General features: G+C 41.9%; 1 protein-coding gene across 10 annotated transcripts in view; it reads left to right on the top strand.

Annotated features, from left to right (window-relative positions):
* KMT2C (lysine methyltransferase 2C) overlaps positions 1-18,164 on the top strand; it is a 273,727-nt gene that overhangs the window by 231,186 nt on the left and 24,377 nt on the right. For all 10 annotated transcript variants that reach the window (XM_080818342.1, XM_080818343.1, XM_080818351.1 and 7 more), the window contains 6 exons: positions 1,027-2,852; positions 3,939-4,050; positions 7,243-7,321; positions 8,876-8,939; positions 10,841-11,073; positions 13,645-15,324. In XM_080818342.1, the coding sequence (XP_080674468.1) occupies positions 1,027-2,852; positions 3,939-4,050; positions 7,243-7,321; positions 8,876-8,939; positions 10,841-11,073; positions 13,645-15,324 (3,994 nt within the window). The remainder of the gene's footprint in view (positions 1-1,026; positions 2,853-3,938; positions 4,051-7,242; positions 7,322-8,875; positions 8,940-10,840; positions 11,074-13,644; positions 15,325-18,164) is intronic.

Genomic DNA, 18,164 nt, shown 5'->3' with positions numbered 1-18,164 from the left:
GTTTCTTTGAGTGAGTGGAGTGGCTGGCATGAGGGTCAGTCCCAAACATGGCGCAGTAGAGAGTTCTTTAGGACATGCTTTGGTTTGATCATGTATGTTTTTTCAGTCTAATGCCTATCTCCATGATAGTCTTAACCTGATTTTCCTTTTTTCTTCCTCAGTCATTATTTATGCCTGTTGTTCTCTTTTATATTTACTTATAAATTGCCTTTAATTCTTTTTAGAATGAGGTATAGTATAAATAATAAAAATAGTCCTATAATTTATTCATCTACTAAGTTTTTACAGGTGATGCCCAGCCTTCTTTATCTCTTACTGCCTCCTGTCATCACCCCTTTTAAGCAAATAGATCAGTCTTTTCGGTCATCATACCCAGGCCTTTGTCTTCTCAAGGACAGAGGCCTGGAACTCTCTCCAGTATGGGGCCCCTTGGTGGCTCAGGCATTAGGCATCTGCCTTCAGCTCAGGTCATGATCCCAGGCTCCTGGGATCGAGCCCTGCATTGGGCTCCCTGCTTAGCGGGAAGCTTGCTTCTCCCTCTGCTGTGTTCCCTCTCTCACTGTCTCTCTCCCTGTTGATAAATAAACAAAATCTTTAAAAAATAAAAAAAAAAAGTCTCTCCAGTGTAATTTGTTAGACCACCTGCTTTCTTCAGGCATCCCCCCACCCCATATCAGCCTTTCCTTATAACCTCCTTAAATAAGGAAAAAAGGGACTCTTACTCTAGTAGTATTCCGCTTATTTCTGAACATTGGATTGCATCTGCTTGCTTCAGTTTGTTTATGTTGTCTTAGATTATTTGCCTTTAGAGCTCAGATGTGGTGAGCATTGTAGGGTACTTAGCAAAAATTACTTGTGTAGAGATACTTTGTAAGTGCTTTCTAATGGTGATAATTTTTGATTTGCTAAGTCGTTGTATTTGGCAACATTAATTTTGTATATGAGTTTAATCTAAAGCTGTTCCTTTTTCAACCTAACTCTAAATTCAACATGATTCTTAATATTAACAATTTGCTTTTTTTTAAGATTTGGATTTCCAGGAGGTAGTCACGGTACCCTGTCAAGTCAAGAACGCTTCCTTGTACCTCCTCAACAAATACAAGGATCCGGGGTTCCTCCACAGCTGAGAAGATCGATATCTGTAGATATGCCGAGGCCTTTAAATAACGCACAGATGAATAATCCCGTTGGCCTTCCTCAGCATTTTCCACCACAGAGTCTGCCGGTTCAGCAGCATAACATACTGGGCCAAGCATTTATTGAGCTGAGGCATAGGGCCCCTGATGGAAGGCCACGGCTGCCCTACCCTGCTTCTCCCGGCAATGTCATAGAGGTACCTTCTCATCCAAGACATGGAAACTTTATTCCCCGGCCCGACTTTCCAGGCCCTAGACACACAGAGCCCTTGAGACGACCTTCTCAAGGTCTACCAACTCAGCTGCCTTTGCATCCAAATTTGGAACAAGTGCCACCGTCTCAGCAAGACCAAGGTCATCCTGCCCATCCATCTTCTATGGTCATGAGGTCTCTAAGTCATCCCTTAGACGGAGAATTTTCAGAGGCCTCTTTGTCAACATCTACACCAGCTGAAACAACGTCTGATAACTTACAGATAACCACCCAATCTTCTGATGGTCTTGAAGAAAAACTTGATTCTGATGACCCATCTGTAAAGGAACTAGATGTTAAAGATCTTGAAGGGGTTGAAGTCAAAGACTTGGATGATGAAGATCTTGAAAATTTAAATCTAGATACAGAAGATGGCAAGGGAGATGAATTGGATACTTTAGGTAATTTGGAAACTAATGATCCCAACCTGGATGACCTCTTAAAGTCGGGAGAATTTGATCTCATTGCATATACAGATCCCGAACTTGACCTAGGAGATAAGAAAAGCATGTTTAATGAGGAACTAGACCTTAATGTTCCGATTGATGATAAGATAGATAATCAGTGTGTATCTATTGAACCAAAAAAAAAGGAGCAAGAGGACAAAACTGTGGTTCCTCCTGACAAACATTCTCCATGGAAAAAATCCTCCAGTACCAGTGAGATAAAAACAGAAGTACTATCTCCAAATTCTAAAGGGGAAACCAAATGTGAAAGTGAGAAGAGTGATGAGAGTAAGGATAATGTGGACACTCCCTGCTCACAGGCTTCTGCTCACACAGACATAAATGATGGAGAGAAGGCTGCCTTGCAGTCCTGTGACACAGACCTACTTGAGAAAAGAGCTAATCGAGAAACTGCTGCTTCCAACACAAGTGGTGTTCGTGGCTCCACTCAGCTGCCCGCTGAGGACGTAATAAACTCCTGCAACATAACTGGATCAACTCCAGTTCTCTCAAGTTTACTTGCTAATGAAAAATGCGATAATGCAGACATTAGGCCATTGGGGTCTCCACCACCAACTTTGCCGGCCTCACCGTCCAATCATGTGTCGAGTTTGCCACCTCCTTTGATGACACCGCCTGGTCATGTTTTGGACAGTACCGTGAATTCTAATGTGGCGGTTGTCTCTAGAGTAAACCATACTTTTCCTCAGGGTGTGCAGGTAAATCCAGGATTCATTCAGGCTCAGTCAGCAGTTAATCATGGTTTTGGGACCGGAAAACCTACAAATCAAACTGTGCCTCTAACAAATCAGTCTGGTACCAGTGGCATGTCTGGACCCCAGCAGCTAATGGTCCCTCAAACATTAGCCCAGCAGAATAGAGAGAGGCCCCTCCTTCTAGAGGAACAGCCTCTGCTTCTACAGGATCTTCTGGATCAAGAGAGACAAGAACAGCAGCAGCAGAGACAGATGCAAGCCATGATTCGCCAGCGGTCAGAGCCGTTCTTCCCTAATATCGGTAGGAATTCCCCTGGATTTCAATAATTGCTGTGGGCATTAGGGTGGCGTGCAGTAACCTTCCAAGATTTCGGTATTAAAATTACATGTGGACCAGAGCAATGAGGGTCGTATTTTTGTTCCTTATTCAGCTTTAAGATGAAAGCAGTTAAGAGTTTTAGATTCCTCCCAGGGATCAAGAGACTCAAAGCTCAAAGTTTCAGACCTTCTCACTTTTATTACTTATGCTGTTGTTTAACAGAAATTAGACTCGTCTCCTTTAGTTCCCTCTAACCATTATTACCATGTCTTTTCAGAGTCATTGAAAGATGAATTTAAAGAAATTGTGATAGAAAGAAACTTCTTGCTATGTGTGGTGTACGATAAATGCTTGGCAAAGTTTCTCACATAAAGCTCTTTCACTTATTTCCAATACCTTATTAATTTGGAAAACCAAAACCAAAACCATAAAATAGCGATGCACATACCAGAGTGCCTCCAGCAGTAAGACACTGCAGTCAGAGTTCACATGTCAAAGGAACGCTTTCTTCTAAACAGTAAAACTGACATTCTGTTCTATAGGCATTACTGATTTTATCATGGGCGGGGGGCATTTCTTTCTCATCTATATGCAAAGAGGTCTTTTTTTTTTTTTTCAGTAGCCTATCTTTATTGCAAAGGTATAGCCTCAAGAAATAGATACATTTTTCTTTTAAAAAGCAGTAACTAGGCTTTGTGGAATTCCATAGTATCGGAAATAACTGCAGTTTCTTGTTCATGATGTTGCATTTGGATGGAAAGGCATTGCATTGCTTTAGATCATGGCTACCATCTTCCTTAAACGTAGCAAGCTTCTTGCTCTGATTTTTGCACGACTGAGGTGGGCAAACATTATGCAAATAGAGATTATTGAGATGAGATCAGATTCAGGATGAGGTTTTTACTATCTCATTATTCCTCACCCAGTACAGAAACCTGTAACAGTGATTATTATAATAAGGAATAAGAGTGTGTAAATTACATGATGTTTGTGATAGTTAAATTACCTCTTAGTGTTACTTGAACCAAGTACTATGAAATAAATAACTTTAAAATATTTCTTCTGTAGATTTTGATGCAATTACAGATCCTATAATGAAAGCCAAAATGGTGGCCCTTAAAGGCATAAATAAAGTAATGGCACAAAACAATATGGGCATGCCACCGATGGTTATGAACAGGTAGGTAAAGATGTTTCTCATTTTTACTGTGCATCAAGATGTACATGAATTATTACTAGGTCTTAGAAAAAGCATATAGTAACTCAAAAACCTGTAGCCTAGGAATGAAAATAAATACTTAAATTGATTGCGATGTCAGCTGGATATGGTCAAATGTAAAATGTTTTAGGAACGTAAGGATTTCGTTTTAAGGTTAACATAATAAAACAATAGGGAAAGGTCAGATGGTTGACTTGATTAATCCAGGCATTTAAGTGTGTTCTTTTAAGTACTTTTAGAATAATCTAACTGAAGGCTGCCTGGGACAGAGATCTTTCATCCAAGATGGAGGAAGATGAGAAGATGAAACAGGAAAATAAAATTGGACTGTTCTGTTGAGAAAAGAAGATAGCTTCCTTAAGCCTGTGGACATTTTTTATTCCATCAAAGGAACAATGCGAGGAAAAAGTGGGACATTTCAGTAAAGATCCTCAGTGGATAAGACAACTGTGAATTCATTTCTAAAATAAAATGTCCCCAAACTGAATTTGAATCAAGAAAGAAAAAGTCAAGAGGATGGTTGAAAGTTAGCAGTTGGAGAATTTATCTTTTCACTGTTAGCAGAAAAGTGGAAATTATGCATTAAATAGGACTATAAGAGTTGTTAGACTCTGGATTTCTGAAATTAGAGTACTTACACCCCCAAAGGTATATTAGGTAACCGCTGGACTGTCTTTCTCAAGTTCTGATTATGGACCGCCGTCAGAATTAGGTGGTATTTTTTTTTAAAGTCAGGTTCCTGAATCAGAATGTCTGGAAATGGTGCTGGTGTATCCGTATTTTTGATGAGCACCAAGAATTATTCTGAAGTGTGTTGTGATTGAGAATCTCTGTCAGTAGAGTAGGCATGGGGCCTCAGTGTAGCCTAATTACCTTGTCGAAGAACTGTTTTTCACAAAAAGAATTATGGATGATTATGGAACTGAATACAAAACCTACATGAATTTGAGATAAACATGTTATTTCAGGTAAACGGGGAATCCTTAAAGGTATAGTTCTTTTCAGTTGTTGAAATATTTGAAAGTGGTCAAGAAACACTGTTGAGATCAAAGTAAAAGTAGTTTCTAATGCTTTTCATTCTTACACAGCATCTGTTAGCACATTTCTTCTATCACAGGGGTTTTTAAACTTTTTTGTCATGAACATTATTGACATTCTAGTGAAACCTTTGAATTACTTCTCAACATTTGATATGCAAAACCAAAAAATGTAGTATTATAAGGAATCAGTTATATTTAAAATATAGTTATTTAAAATTATGGTATGTGTGCTTCTTAATGCATTAACAGATTTAGCAATAGATCTAATAACTACCATTATTTCATAGTACGTAATGATGAACCTAAGTGACCAAATTAGGTACATGTAGCAACTTTTGTTCTGAAAGTAATGTGAATTCTACTGGTGGTAAAGTCATGGTACTGCTAATAATAGTGTAGTTTGCTGCTGTAGTCAAAATAGAAGGAAAAGTTCTTTTCATTCAGCACTTAGTTTAAAGTAGGGACCTCAAGTTAAAAAGAAAATAGGAGCCTCAGAATCAGACCCCTGATCTTTCAGCATGAGCACCTCTACCAGTGAGAGACACATTGGTACAGTAGTTAATTTATAGAATGTTGTTTGCTCTTCTGCTAAGTGCTTTGGAGAAGAGGAGATAGTCCCTCCCTCAAGCCGGGTGCTGTGGTGACTGAGGATGGTAGTGAGTGGTATTTGGATCCAGAGATCATTCCTGATCAGGGCTGTAGTGGGGACAGGAAGTTGATACATAAATTTAAAGAAAGGAAAAAACTGAATAAAAAATTAAAAAGCCTATGTTCTAAACGGTAACAGTACCTAAGTATTAATATGTAATATTTGATACATAATTTGGAAATTATGCTTGTTACATCAAAGCACTTGGTAACTGGAGGAAGTGTTTTCATTAAAGCAGTAATGTGTCTATGAATTTTTTTAGCTCTAATTAGAGTCACATTTTGCCAAACATTTTTATTTATTTATTGAGAGAGAGAAAGGGTGTGTGCTTCCGGGGGTGCGTGGGGCAGAGGGAGAGGAGGAGAGCATCATATGCAGGCTCCAAGGGCAGCACTAGGCTCTGTCTCAGGACCCTGAGATCATGACCTGGGCCAAAGTCAAGAGTCAGACAATCAAGGGGCCGAGCCCCGCAGGTGCCCCCAGCAGACATTTTTAACCATATAGCCTTGTTCTTGGTTAGTGACTAATTTTTGATTTGCCTTAACATTAGATACAGAAATGCACAAAAATGTATGAAACTTTAAAGTTGAGATACATTTTTTGTTTTGAAATACAAAATAAGCTACTAATTATTTTCTTATAAGAATAATTGACTTAGGGGCACCTGGGTGGCTCAGTGGGTTAGAGCCTCTGCCTTCAGCTCAGGTCATGATCTCAGGGTTGTGTGATTGAGCCCCACATCGGGCTCTCTGCTCAGCGGGGAGCCTGCTTCCTCCTCTCTCTCTGCCTGCCTCTCTGACTACTTGTGATCTCTCTCTGTCAAATAAATAAAATCTTAAAAAAAAAAAGAATAATTGACTTAGTTTATATTAAATTTTGGTGTACAGCCGTAGTGATTGGGTATTTATCTACATTATGAAATCGCCACCACAATAAGTCTGGTTACCATCTGTCACCATACAGCACTGTTTAAGTGTTAGTGACTGTGTTCCCTCTGCTTTACATTCTCACCTCCCTGTTGCTTACTCATTCTTGTTTTGTAGTTGGAAGATGGTACTTCTTCATCACCTTCACCCATTTTGTCCATTCCCCCACCCCCTGCCAATAATAATTAGAACAAGAAATAATTTTCTAAGAATGTATGTAGTAAATGAAGACTTGAATTAATTGTATTTTAAGGCATAGTGAGTCCTGTAATCTAGTGTGAAACCCCAGGAGAGCCTAGCTGGCTTCCTGTCCCAGCCGCTTGGTCCTTGGGGTCGAAGTTAAGTAACCTCTGAATCTCCTGTCGTCGTGGATGGGGGTAGAGGGACCCAGGGGGGCCACACACCACAAAGTGGGGCTTTCGTACATGGCTTTGATGCCACTGCTCTCTCTCCCCTGGAAGAGGAAAGCGTTAAGCACTTACAATAGTTTTCATTCTAAATGCTCGTCATTTTGATACTTAGAACTTCCTTTTCACAGGTTCCCTTTTATGGGCCAGTCGGTGACTGGAGCGCAGACTGGTGAAGGTCAGAGTCTCCTCCCCCAGGCAATCTCGCAGGTACTGCTGCTTGTCACTAGTCACCCAAGAGGGGACACTTTCCTGGGTTTCTCACCAAACCCTACTCTTTAGAGTGAGTCCACTTTTAGAAAACAGTAGAAACCCTAAAACCTTGTCATACATTCTCGGCTCAGCAGAAATAAAGACATTTTACTACTTTTTAAAGGAAAGCCAAACTGAGGTTAAAAAATAGAGTTTCTGAAAAGGACCTCTCTGTTTATGAATTAGAAAGTCACTTGGAGGAAAACCAAATGCTTCAGGTTTTGGGTTTTGCTTTTATTTACTTTCAACTCTGCAAGAACATTTTCATGTCCTACATTTTGGGATTAATCCATGACATGTGGAACTGCGAAACACAGACTCGGGCCATTCTCCTTGGCTGTCAGTAGTCCTGTTCTGCTCTTTAGTCCTTGGGATAACTTAGTTTTTTTTAAAGACATTTTCCATTCATAATAATCAGATTTTTAAGTGTAATATTTAAATTTTTAATGTCAAGCAATGTCCAGAAAAGTAGAACTGTTCATTTCATAAGGTGCTTTTTTTTTCAAGTTATCTGCCTACCAAAAAAAAAAGGAGAAAGCTACTTACTATATGTCTTTTGAAATTTTTTTTGCCGTGACAGTTGTGTCTTACATTTACTATGCTGATAATTATATTCTTTTTATTATTAAAAGAAGAGAGAGGCATCATCTGATAACAGTGGAGAAAGCATAGGCTTCATAGCGGAGTTTTAAAAAAAAAATCTCAGTTCCACTATGAATTTACTGTGCAACATTGGGCAAGTTCTTTAACCTGTTTTCTGATCTGTCAAATGTTACACCACCCGCTTTGCAGTATTATAAGGATTTCATGAAGTGTTCTGGCTGCTAGTAATGTTCATAAGTGTTACCTGCTGTGCAGCTCATGTCTAACAGAACTGGCAACAACTGAGTAAATGTTATTTTCAGAGTTAATTTTATTTATCAGAGTATTGCCAGGGAATTGTTAGGTTAATAACTATTCGGTCTCCCTGGAAGAAATAAGATACTTAATTAGAATATAAGACTAATATTTTTAATAATTGTATATTTATTTTATTATTTGTGCATGTTAGGGACAGTACTTCTTGTTTGTAAGTAGCTGTGTTGTAGAGTGAATTTAGTAAATTTGGAACCCATATTTATATCTTAATCACAGAAAAAGCCAGGTAGATTTCATCGAAAAGTGGGATTTTATGTGGGTCTCTAGCTAAGTACTAATGATATTTGACTTGCCCTAATACCATATTTCTGATGAGTAATCCCTTGCCTCAAACATACTTGTTTTTCAACTAAAGTCTAGAAAATAAAACAGTTCAGAGATAGCTTTAAATTTTCAGAAATTAGTTTGTCACTACAAAGTTCGTCCTACTTTTTTAAAAAAATCAAAGCTTTAAAGATGTCTTAGGAAATTAAGGGGGTTTTTCCTTCCATTTCTTTTTCTTTCTTTTTTTCTATTTCTTTTTTTGTTTTTAAGTTTTTTCCCCCTTTAACTGAAATGTGGAATAAACCTATTTGTAAATTTTACTTATTTTAGGATGGCAGTATAACACATCAGATTTCTAGGCCTAATCCTCCAAATTTTGGTCCAGGCTTTGTCAGTAAGTATAAATCTAATAAGTTATGTGTTCTCTGGGGATTGCTTGTTTGCGCTATATTTGTGTTCTTCTAAAAAAAAAAAAAAAATTGGAGTTAGTGTAGATGTGTTATTTGAAGTCTAAGTGCCCTCATCTTTTACGGAACATCACTGCCCTATTAGACGTCTGTTCCTGAAGGCGTGTATTCTCATTGCTCTTTTTCTCTGTGCATGAAGAATTCTAGTTAGAGATCAATATTTTAATACAGAAAAACCGTCTTCCCCATTCTCTTCAATATTGTTGCTGTTTTTATATATAGATTGGGCACTTTACAACCTGTAGAATTAAACCACTTCTTGTTCTAATGACTGTCTGCCTCAGTGACGAGGACACTAAATGGGAACAACGAAGGGAATGTGCTTAGCGATAAGTTGGGTTAGCAGCATGGTGTGACGGTCAAGGATGCAGGACGCCGTGGAATCCTTTCTAGTTACCTTCAGGGGTCCCAAGGTGGTTCAGGATAGTGTTTACAGTTCTCCCCAGACTGAACCTTTCTGAAATCTTCAGACTGTTTAGCTAACTTTTTTTTCACCATTATTTTTCATTTTGCTCACCTCTGCTCTCCTGGTTCCAGAAACCAGAAAGGCTTTCCTTGCGGTAGGTCTCATTCTACCAGAAGCAGAACTTCTGAAATCTTGTGAAAAAGCCTGTTCTTGAAAAATGCCCTTCAAATTTAGTAGACTAGATTTCAAGTTCATACATATACTGGAACTTCTGGGTTTAGGAACAAACCCAAAGTCTAACCTTTTGAAATTAACCCCTGTATTTAATCATAATTATAATTTGAGCACATATTTGCATTAAAAAGTATACTACTATAACCAACTGGCTTTTTCTGGCTTTATTGTGCCCATTGGCATTGGTTGGATTCTTATTGTAATGACAATATTCTGTTATCATTGATGTAATTTTTCAGCTAATGTCCTTCTTGGAATTGTATTTATTCATTTCTTTGTCTTATAGTGAGTCAAAAAGGTGTATTTTGAATTTTACTACCATAAGATGACTTTTTTTTTTTTTTTTTTTTTTTTTTTTGGGTTTTGGCATCAGTGACGTAAAGTGCCCTTAAAGAATAAAGAAAGAATATTGGTACAAAATGAAGAGATACAACTATTTGGGGAGATATTTATGACAGTCATAAAAATAGAAAAGATTTTACCTGGTTAATAATAATTACATACCTTTGCTTATTTATAGAAATATAAATTACAAAATTCATAAAAGTTACCAGTATTTTTAACTTATGGATTTCCTTTATAAAACATAGACTTCATGTTGGTCCCTTCTAAGAGTTTATGTTCCCTTCCTCAAAGCTTAGGATATTTTTTTCACTATTAAGAAATAGGAAAAACCTTATAGACAGGAAAATTAGCATGGGAAATGATACCGAATCCATGCATTGGTAATAGTATATACCTTTGTTTCTTCAAAACAAAACATTTCAAAAAATATCTTTAAAAAAACCCCAAATATTTATATTCTGTAAATTTGAATCAATACAGTACACATATAAGTTAATAGATAGGTTGGCATGTGGGTTAGAGAATTTCATAATTCAGTAGTGAAAAGCATTCCATTAGATGAAAGTCTTCTGTTTTTCAAAGTTTGGATTTACAGTATTTCTAAGTATGAGGTTAACACGTGTACTAAGAACATGCATTTTTTGGTTTCTTCAAATAAATACTTTTCTAAAGTCTCCTATTTGATAGTTACATTATGGTCTAATACTTAGTATTATGTTTTCATGACACCCATTACAAGGTCATGGTGAAACTGCATATCCTTACAGAATGGATTTGTATAACTTCTACATTGTTAGATCTTTTAGGAAATTAACACAGATGAATTTTTCATTTTTTCCTTAGATGATTCACAGCGTAAGCAGTATGAAGAATGGCTTCAGGAGACCCAACAGCTTCTTCAGATGCAGCAGAAATATCTTGAAGAACAAATTGGTGCACACAGAAAATCTAAGAAAGCCCTTTCAGCAAAACAACGTACTGCCAAGAAAGCGGGGCGTGAATTTCCAGAAGAGGATGCAGAACAGCTCAAGCATGTTACTGAACAGCAAAGCATGGTTCAGAAACAGCTAGAACAGGTAATTTGAAGCATTCTGGGTGTTCTTTTTCATATGGGATGTTTTTATTATTTCTTCTCAATATTTCGGCCTTAAAATACATCAGTATATTTTATGTAAAAGATGCATTCCTGAAAAACGAACCCCCCCCCTTTTTAAGATTTTATTTATTTATTTGAGAGAAATAGTACATGAGCACAAGTAGGGTGGTAGGGAAGGGTAAAGAGAAAGGGAGAAGCAGGCTCCCCACTGAACAGGGAGTTCGGTGCTGGGCTTAATTTCAGGACCCAAGATCGCAACCTGAGCCAAAGGCAGACACTTAACCCTCTGAACCACCCAGGTGCCCCAAATGAAACCATTTTGCTTTTACCTTCCGTTATAAACGAAATGCTTCTCAAAATGCTCATACTGAAATAACAGTTATACTGAAAAAGAAGCAAAATTTAAATTTTTATTTAAAGTAAAATAAGAGTAGTGTTCAGAATGGGTTAAGAGCCCATCCGTAGGAATTACCCAAGTGAGTTAAAATTTGGGTTCACCTGAAAACCTGTGTACAGGTATTTACAGCAGCTCAACTCACAGTCTCCCAAAACTGGGAATAGCAGGTATCCTTCAGGGCTGAGCAGTTGAACACACTGTGATGTCTTCTTGCACTGAAGTAGGACACGGCAGTGAAAAAGAAGAGCCGGACGGACCTCAGGAGCCTCATGCCAAGTGAAGGAACCTAACCTCGGAGGGTTAGGTACACATTCCACTTCAGAACATTCTTGACGTGACAGAATGACAAGGATGGACAATGTTCAGTTATTGCTGGGGCTTAGGGTTGGAAGGAGAGTCTGACTCTAAAGGGGTGACATGACATTTTTTGGGGTGACAGAAGTCTTCTGAATCTTGACTGCGGTGATGCCTACGCTAATCTCTATGTGCGATAAAGCTCATAGAATTGTACACCCAAGAAAATCTGTATTTCTTTGATCAATTTTAATTTTTTAAAGGAAAATGAGAAGTAATCCAAATTTTTTTTTAAATTTTATTTATTCACTGACAGAGATCACAAGAGCAGCAGGCAGAGAGATAAGGGGGGGAAGCAGGCTCCCTGCTGAGCAGAGAGCCTGATGCGGGGCTCCATCCCAGGACCCTGAGATCATGACCTGAGCCGAAGGTAGAGGCTTAACCCACTGAGCTACTCAGGCGCCCCAATCCAAGTGTTAATAGTAGAAAAGGAGGAATCCAGGGTAGACTGACATAATAAACTTGGAGTGCTGCCAGTGTACCGAACACTTGGGTAAACACATTCCCATACGTTGTCTTACAAACTTTCTCTCCAACTTTCTGAAGAAACTGGTATTGTCACCATTTTACACAAGAGTCTCTTGAGTGATCACAGTGGTGGGTGACATGTGGGCTCCTAGCAGATTACCGGGGTAGGGATGTTTTGGCTGAGATGTCTCATCTCCGAGCGATAGCTACCACAATTACGTACCAACAGTAAGGTGACTGTAATGTAAACCTTTTGTTTAAAACTAGGACAGTTCTGGAATGAGAGAGTTCTTTCTAAATTTACTCTGTGGGTCCATGCTTGTTGCAAGTGAAGTTCTTTTAATGATAGGTATTTCTTATAAAGTAATTTCAGCACTTTTATTGCCTCTGGTGTCTTTCTATAAATTTCCTCATTATGAGAGCCTGGCTTTTGCGTATCCATGGATCAAATCCTATTTAGAAGCTACTGCTGTCCTCAGAAAACGGAACACGTTGTCTGTGTGTAGTTGCCACCAATCTAGTGCAATCTCATTAAGATAAGCAACTGATAACTTGTTTAAAAGTATTTTAAAATGCCATGGAAAAGGCGTGGATGACCCCCTTTCTGTATTCCTAATACTGTTCTGGGTACTTTCTGGTACTCCCTGTCGCTTCCCCAGTCCCGTGGTAATTCCTCCGTTCCAGCCAGGCACCCGGTCGGCAAAGAGCAAAGAGTTGCTCAGCTGCTGGAGACCCAGCAGAACCGTTACGTGCAGAGAACATGCTAGTCTGTCTGAGGAACTGAGGAAAATAAGCTTAAAAACATGAGAACCGCTGGGCTCAGTGTCCCTGTGTCATAGGCATCCTGTGTAGCACCAGGCATCACATCCCCCCTTCGGAGGACAGGGGTTGCATCTTTATTGAGACTGGTCCGTAGCGTCTGGAACATCGTGATGGCGGAAGGGTTTTTGGAATGTATTAACGGACACAAGTCAGTCATTATATCAGTAGCCGATTAGGAACTTTTCAAAATATTACCTCAGAGTTTTGTTGTTTTTTTTTTAGAAGTTACAGTCTGAGTATGTGATCCCTTACATTGGAAGAGTTCCACCAATCCAGCCTTTCTGACCTGGGGCGGGATCACCTACTCAAATTGTAACTTCTAAAAAAAAAACTCCGAGGTAACATTGATCCAGTTTTTTTGGGATTTTGGCCACGGCCTAAGCAAGATAAAATACTTCCGCCTCTGCACGATGTGCTTCATGCATCACCCCGCCGCGCGCGCCGGCCGGCTGCCGCGTTTGGCCCCGGCGGTGTGGACGCGCGAGTAAGCCTGACTTCGTGTGCTTCCAGATCCGCAAACAGCAGAAGGAGCACGCCGAGCTGATCGAGGACTACCGCATCAAGCAGCAGCAGCAGCAGCAGTGCGCCATGGCCCCGCCTCCCGTGGTGCCGGGCGTCCCGCCGCAGCCGCCGCTCGTCCCGGGCGCCGCCCCGCCCGCGCTCAGCCAGCCCGGCTTCGCCCTGGGGCCGCAGCCGCTGCCGCACGCCGCGGTCGTCGCGGGCCACGCTCGTCCCGCTAGAATGCCCGGCTTGCCTGCGTGGCGGCCTCCCAGTGCCGCCGCCCACCTGCCCCTCAGTCCTGCCAGGATGCAGCCTCCCGCCGCCCAGGTACCGATGAGAACTTGCGCGCCGGCACCGGGGACGGCGCCCGGTGCGAGTCCCCAGAGCGGACCGCCGCCGCGGGTGGAGTTTGATGACAATAACCCGTTCAGCGAAAGCTTCCAGGAGCGGGAGCGGAAGGAACGTTTACGGGAACAGCAGGAAAGACAACGGATCCAGCTCATGCAAGAGGTAGACAGGCAGAGGGCTCTCCAGCAGGGCGCGGGGATGCAGCCGCCCGGCCCGCCGCGCTCCCAGATGCCCTTCTACGGTTCCGACCTGCCTTGTGACTTCGCCCCGCCTCCCAGGCCCCATCCGCAGTCCCCCCAGCACCAACAGCAGATGGGGCCGGGCTCCCAGCAGCAGAGTATGCAGCCGGCACCCATGAACTCCCCTCCCACTCAGACCTTCCTGCAGACCGCTGAGCGAAGGCAGGTAGGACCGACGCCCTTCGTTCCCGATTCACCCTCAGTACCCGGCGGAAGCCCGAATTTCCATTCCGTCAAGCCGGTGCACGGAGGGCTTCCCGGGGCGGGCTTCCCGCCGTCCCCCGTGAGGCCCCCGTTCCCACCCGCCCTCCCTGCGGCCCCTGCGGCGGCTAACAGCAGTCTCCCTTGCGGCCAAGACCCTGCCGCCCCCCATGGACAGAGTTACCCGGGATCGGCCCCGTCTCTCATCCAGTTGTACTCCGACATAATCCCCGAAGAAAAGGGGAAGAAGAAAAGAACAAGGAAGAAGAAGAAAGACGAGGATGTGGAATCCAGCAGGGCGCCGTCCACCCCCCACTCGGACATAACGGCCCCACCGACCCCGAGTGTCTCGGAAACTACCTCCACGCCCACGGTGAGCACGCCCAGCGAGCCGCCGCCGCAGCCCGACCCGGACTCGGCCGAGCCCGGCCGCCCGTCCACTCCGGGCGCGGCCGCCGGCCAGCAGGGCGTGCAGTTGGAAAGCAAGCGGCCCCGCGGGGACTTACCGCAGGGAACCCCGGATCCGCAGACGCGCGCCAACCCGGAGGCAGAGAAGCTCTCCGTGGAACCCCCCGCCGCCGCCGAGGAGGCCACACCCGAGGCGGCTCAGCCGCTGCAGCAGTGCCCGGGCCAGGACGGGCCTGAGCCGGGGGAGCCGACGGGGAGGAAGGCGGAGGAGAGAGCGGCGGCTGGGCCCGTCTCCTCGGGGCAGAGTCCTCCCCCGTCTGCTGGGGCCCCTGCTGCCAAGGGGGAGTCGGGAAATGAACTTCTGAAACATCTGCTGAAAAATAAAAAATCATCTTCCCTGTTAAGTCAAAAACCTGAAGGCAGCTTTTGTTCTGAAGAAGACTGTACAAAGGATAACAAACCGGTTGAGAGGCAGAACCCAGTCGAAGGATTGGTAAGTGTGCTCCCTGAAAACCACAGCTCCCCTGTTTGCTGTTTGTTTTAATTTCTAGCCGCAGCAGATCGGTGCCAACCATGATACTAATTTCAACAAGGCTTTGCAACTTTTTACTGTAAAAGACAAACTTTTATTTTGTTGTTTTTACTTCTGAGGAGCCCATGTTTTGACTCCCACCCATAAACCATATTAAGTAATAATTTGCTTGCTTTTTATTCAGAAATCAAAGACATGTACTAGTAATGCATTTCATATGTAACGTGCCTGTCAGCTGATGGTCACTGCATTGAGATGATCTAACTAACTGAAGCAAAAAGTGAACGTCTGTGTATCTTTATTGCAAATAAGTATGCAATTTCCATTAACATCTTTGGAAGGCCAAGGATAGCTCTGCGCCCCTTCATACCCATGGGGACTCTCAGGGCTCTTGGGGTAACCCGTTTTGGGAATCGATTGTGTTACAATGTATTAATACTTAATTTTATACAAATGGGATCTTACACTATTTTAAGTTACTATTTTATCTTTATAGTTTCCCATGTATCACTATTCTGCCCTTTCTGAGGTACAAAACACTGAGTTTGGCTTTTTTTTTTTTTTTTTTAATGGATGAAGAGGTGCTTCGTAAATATACCTTTACAGGGTTCCATGCTCTGCATTTCCCTGAACTTCCTTAAGCTCTCAGCCAGGCTGGGTTTCCTGGGTTGCAGGAGTTGGTCTGCTCCTGTGCTCTCACTTCCTTGCCGTCCAAAAGCCGAAGTGCCATTGCTGCTGTGTTCATAAAGCTTTCCCTGTAGTGCTTCTCATTGGGATTTTACAATTTTCATTTTTTTTTAATAAAGATTTTATTTATTTATTTGACAGAGAGAGAGAGATCCCAAGCAGGCAGAGAGGCAGGCAGAGAGAGAGGAAGGGAAGCAGGTTCCTTGCTTAGCAGAGAGCCTGATGTGGGGCTCGATCCCAGGACCCTGGGATCATGACCTGAGCCGAAGGCAGAGGCTTTAAACCACTGAGCCACCCAGGCACCCCTACAATTTTCATTTCTTAATTGAATGGGCTGAAGTGGTATATTTTGTTCAGATTCTCATTTTTAAGGTTGTTAATGAAGCCGTTCTTGTAGCAAGTGTTGTCTTATTCTTTGTTTTCTCTTATTTGTGTGTTTGACCATTTTGTAGAGTTTGGCTGCTGCCTTGATAGATTCAGGTAACTTCTGTAAACTTTAGTGGTAACATTTTTTCAGTCCTGTTTGTTGCCACCAAATATGCCGAGTCTCTAACCACTTTGTCCACTGCATTCTGTCCCCCTAGGAATACCTCCCTGCTTGCAATCCCCTTGAAGGCCTTTCTGAGTTCACCTTTCCACAGGGGGCCATTTGCCGCTGTTTCTGCTTGTCGCTGTCCTTTCTTTTCACATCTGGCCAACATCTTCTTTTCTTTTACAACTCAGTTCTAGAATCATCTTCCCTAGACCTTTCTTAGCTCAACCGTTCGCAGATGTGTCGATGCACATGTGCTCACATAGCAGTCTTTAGAATACCACTGCAACAGCTTCTTGAAGGGCAGAGGCTACGTCTTGAGCACCTTTGTGTTCTCAGTACTTAGTACAATATTAGCACATAAGTACCCAGTGTATGGGATTGAAGTCTTAGTACTAATGATTATGTTACATAGAGAGGATGTTATGATAGAAAAAGGAATGAGATCACTTGTAGATGCATACATGTTTGGACTGTGTCACATATTCCTGTATCCGTTTAGGAGGGTGGCAAGGGGTCAGGTGCCTTATTACTAAGGGTAGTGGTGCCTTACCATATTCCCGGTGGGTATCCTATGCTGAGCAATTGCCCGAGATATCATTTAGTCATATGGCAGGAACACTTATTACCCCCAGTTTACAAATGATGAAATCCCATTTACTTTCTAGTCACATGACAGGCAAAATTACTGTGGCGGTAGTTGGATAGACTAAGTTTTCATCCATGCTGAGTCTGCTTATTCACATGTGAGTTGGGGTTAGGAGAAGAGCGCCTTCCTGGTTGCTGTGCAGTGGGTGGTAGGGCCTTCCTGGGAGGTTTATGAGGTTCCTCCTCAGCCTGTATTAAGTTCATGTGTCATCACTTGCCAGAAGGATGGTCTGGGCAGGTTCGGCCCTTTCTGTACCTTGATTTCCTCATCTGTACACAGCAGGAGTAGTAGTATTCCCTATTATGTGGGGTTGCTGCAAGGATTAACAGTTAAAACACATTCTGCTGGTAATGTCTGGAAAAGGTACATACCTTTGACCTACTGATTACAAATTGAGGAATCTGGCATAGAAATATGAAATTCTAAAATATGCAAAGATGTAACCTCATGCATAGCTAGTGTTCTATTAACAGAGAAAAAAATGAGAGAATTTCAGAGAAAGTAAGTTTAGTACAGTAGTTATTGATTAAATTATTGTTCTTTAAGCTGTATCTGAATGAGGTGGTTTTTTTTTTTTTTTGGTTTGTTTTTTGCAGCCACTAAAATTTATGCTATATAAGGATGTTTAATGTCATGGAAACAATGTGTCAGGCCACTAAAATAAAAGAATACAAAGTGTGTCCATTGTGTTTTAACACAATGTATGTAGGCATAGGTAACAGACTGAACACAGATACATTAAAATGTTAACTTTTTTTTTTTTTAAAGATTTTATTTATTTATTTGACAGAGATCACAAGTAGACAGAGAGGCAGGCAGAGAGAGAGAGAGAGGGAAGCAGGCTCCCTGCCGAGCAGAGAGCCTGATGCGGGACTCGATCCCAGGACCCTGAGATCATGACCCAAGCCGAAGGCAGCGGCTCAACCCACTGAG

This window comes from Martes martes (genome assembly GCF_963455335.1).
Source record: "Martes martes genome assembly, chromosome: 11".
NCBI lineage: Eukaryota > Metazoa > Chordata > Mammalia > Carnivora > Mustelidae > Martes > Martes martes.
This window is presented reverse-complemented; position numbering and strand designations above follow the sequence as displayed.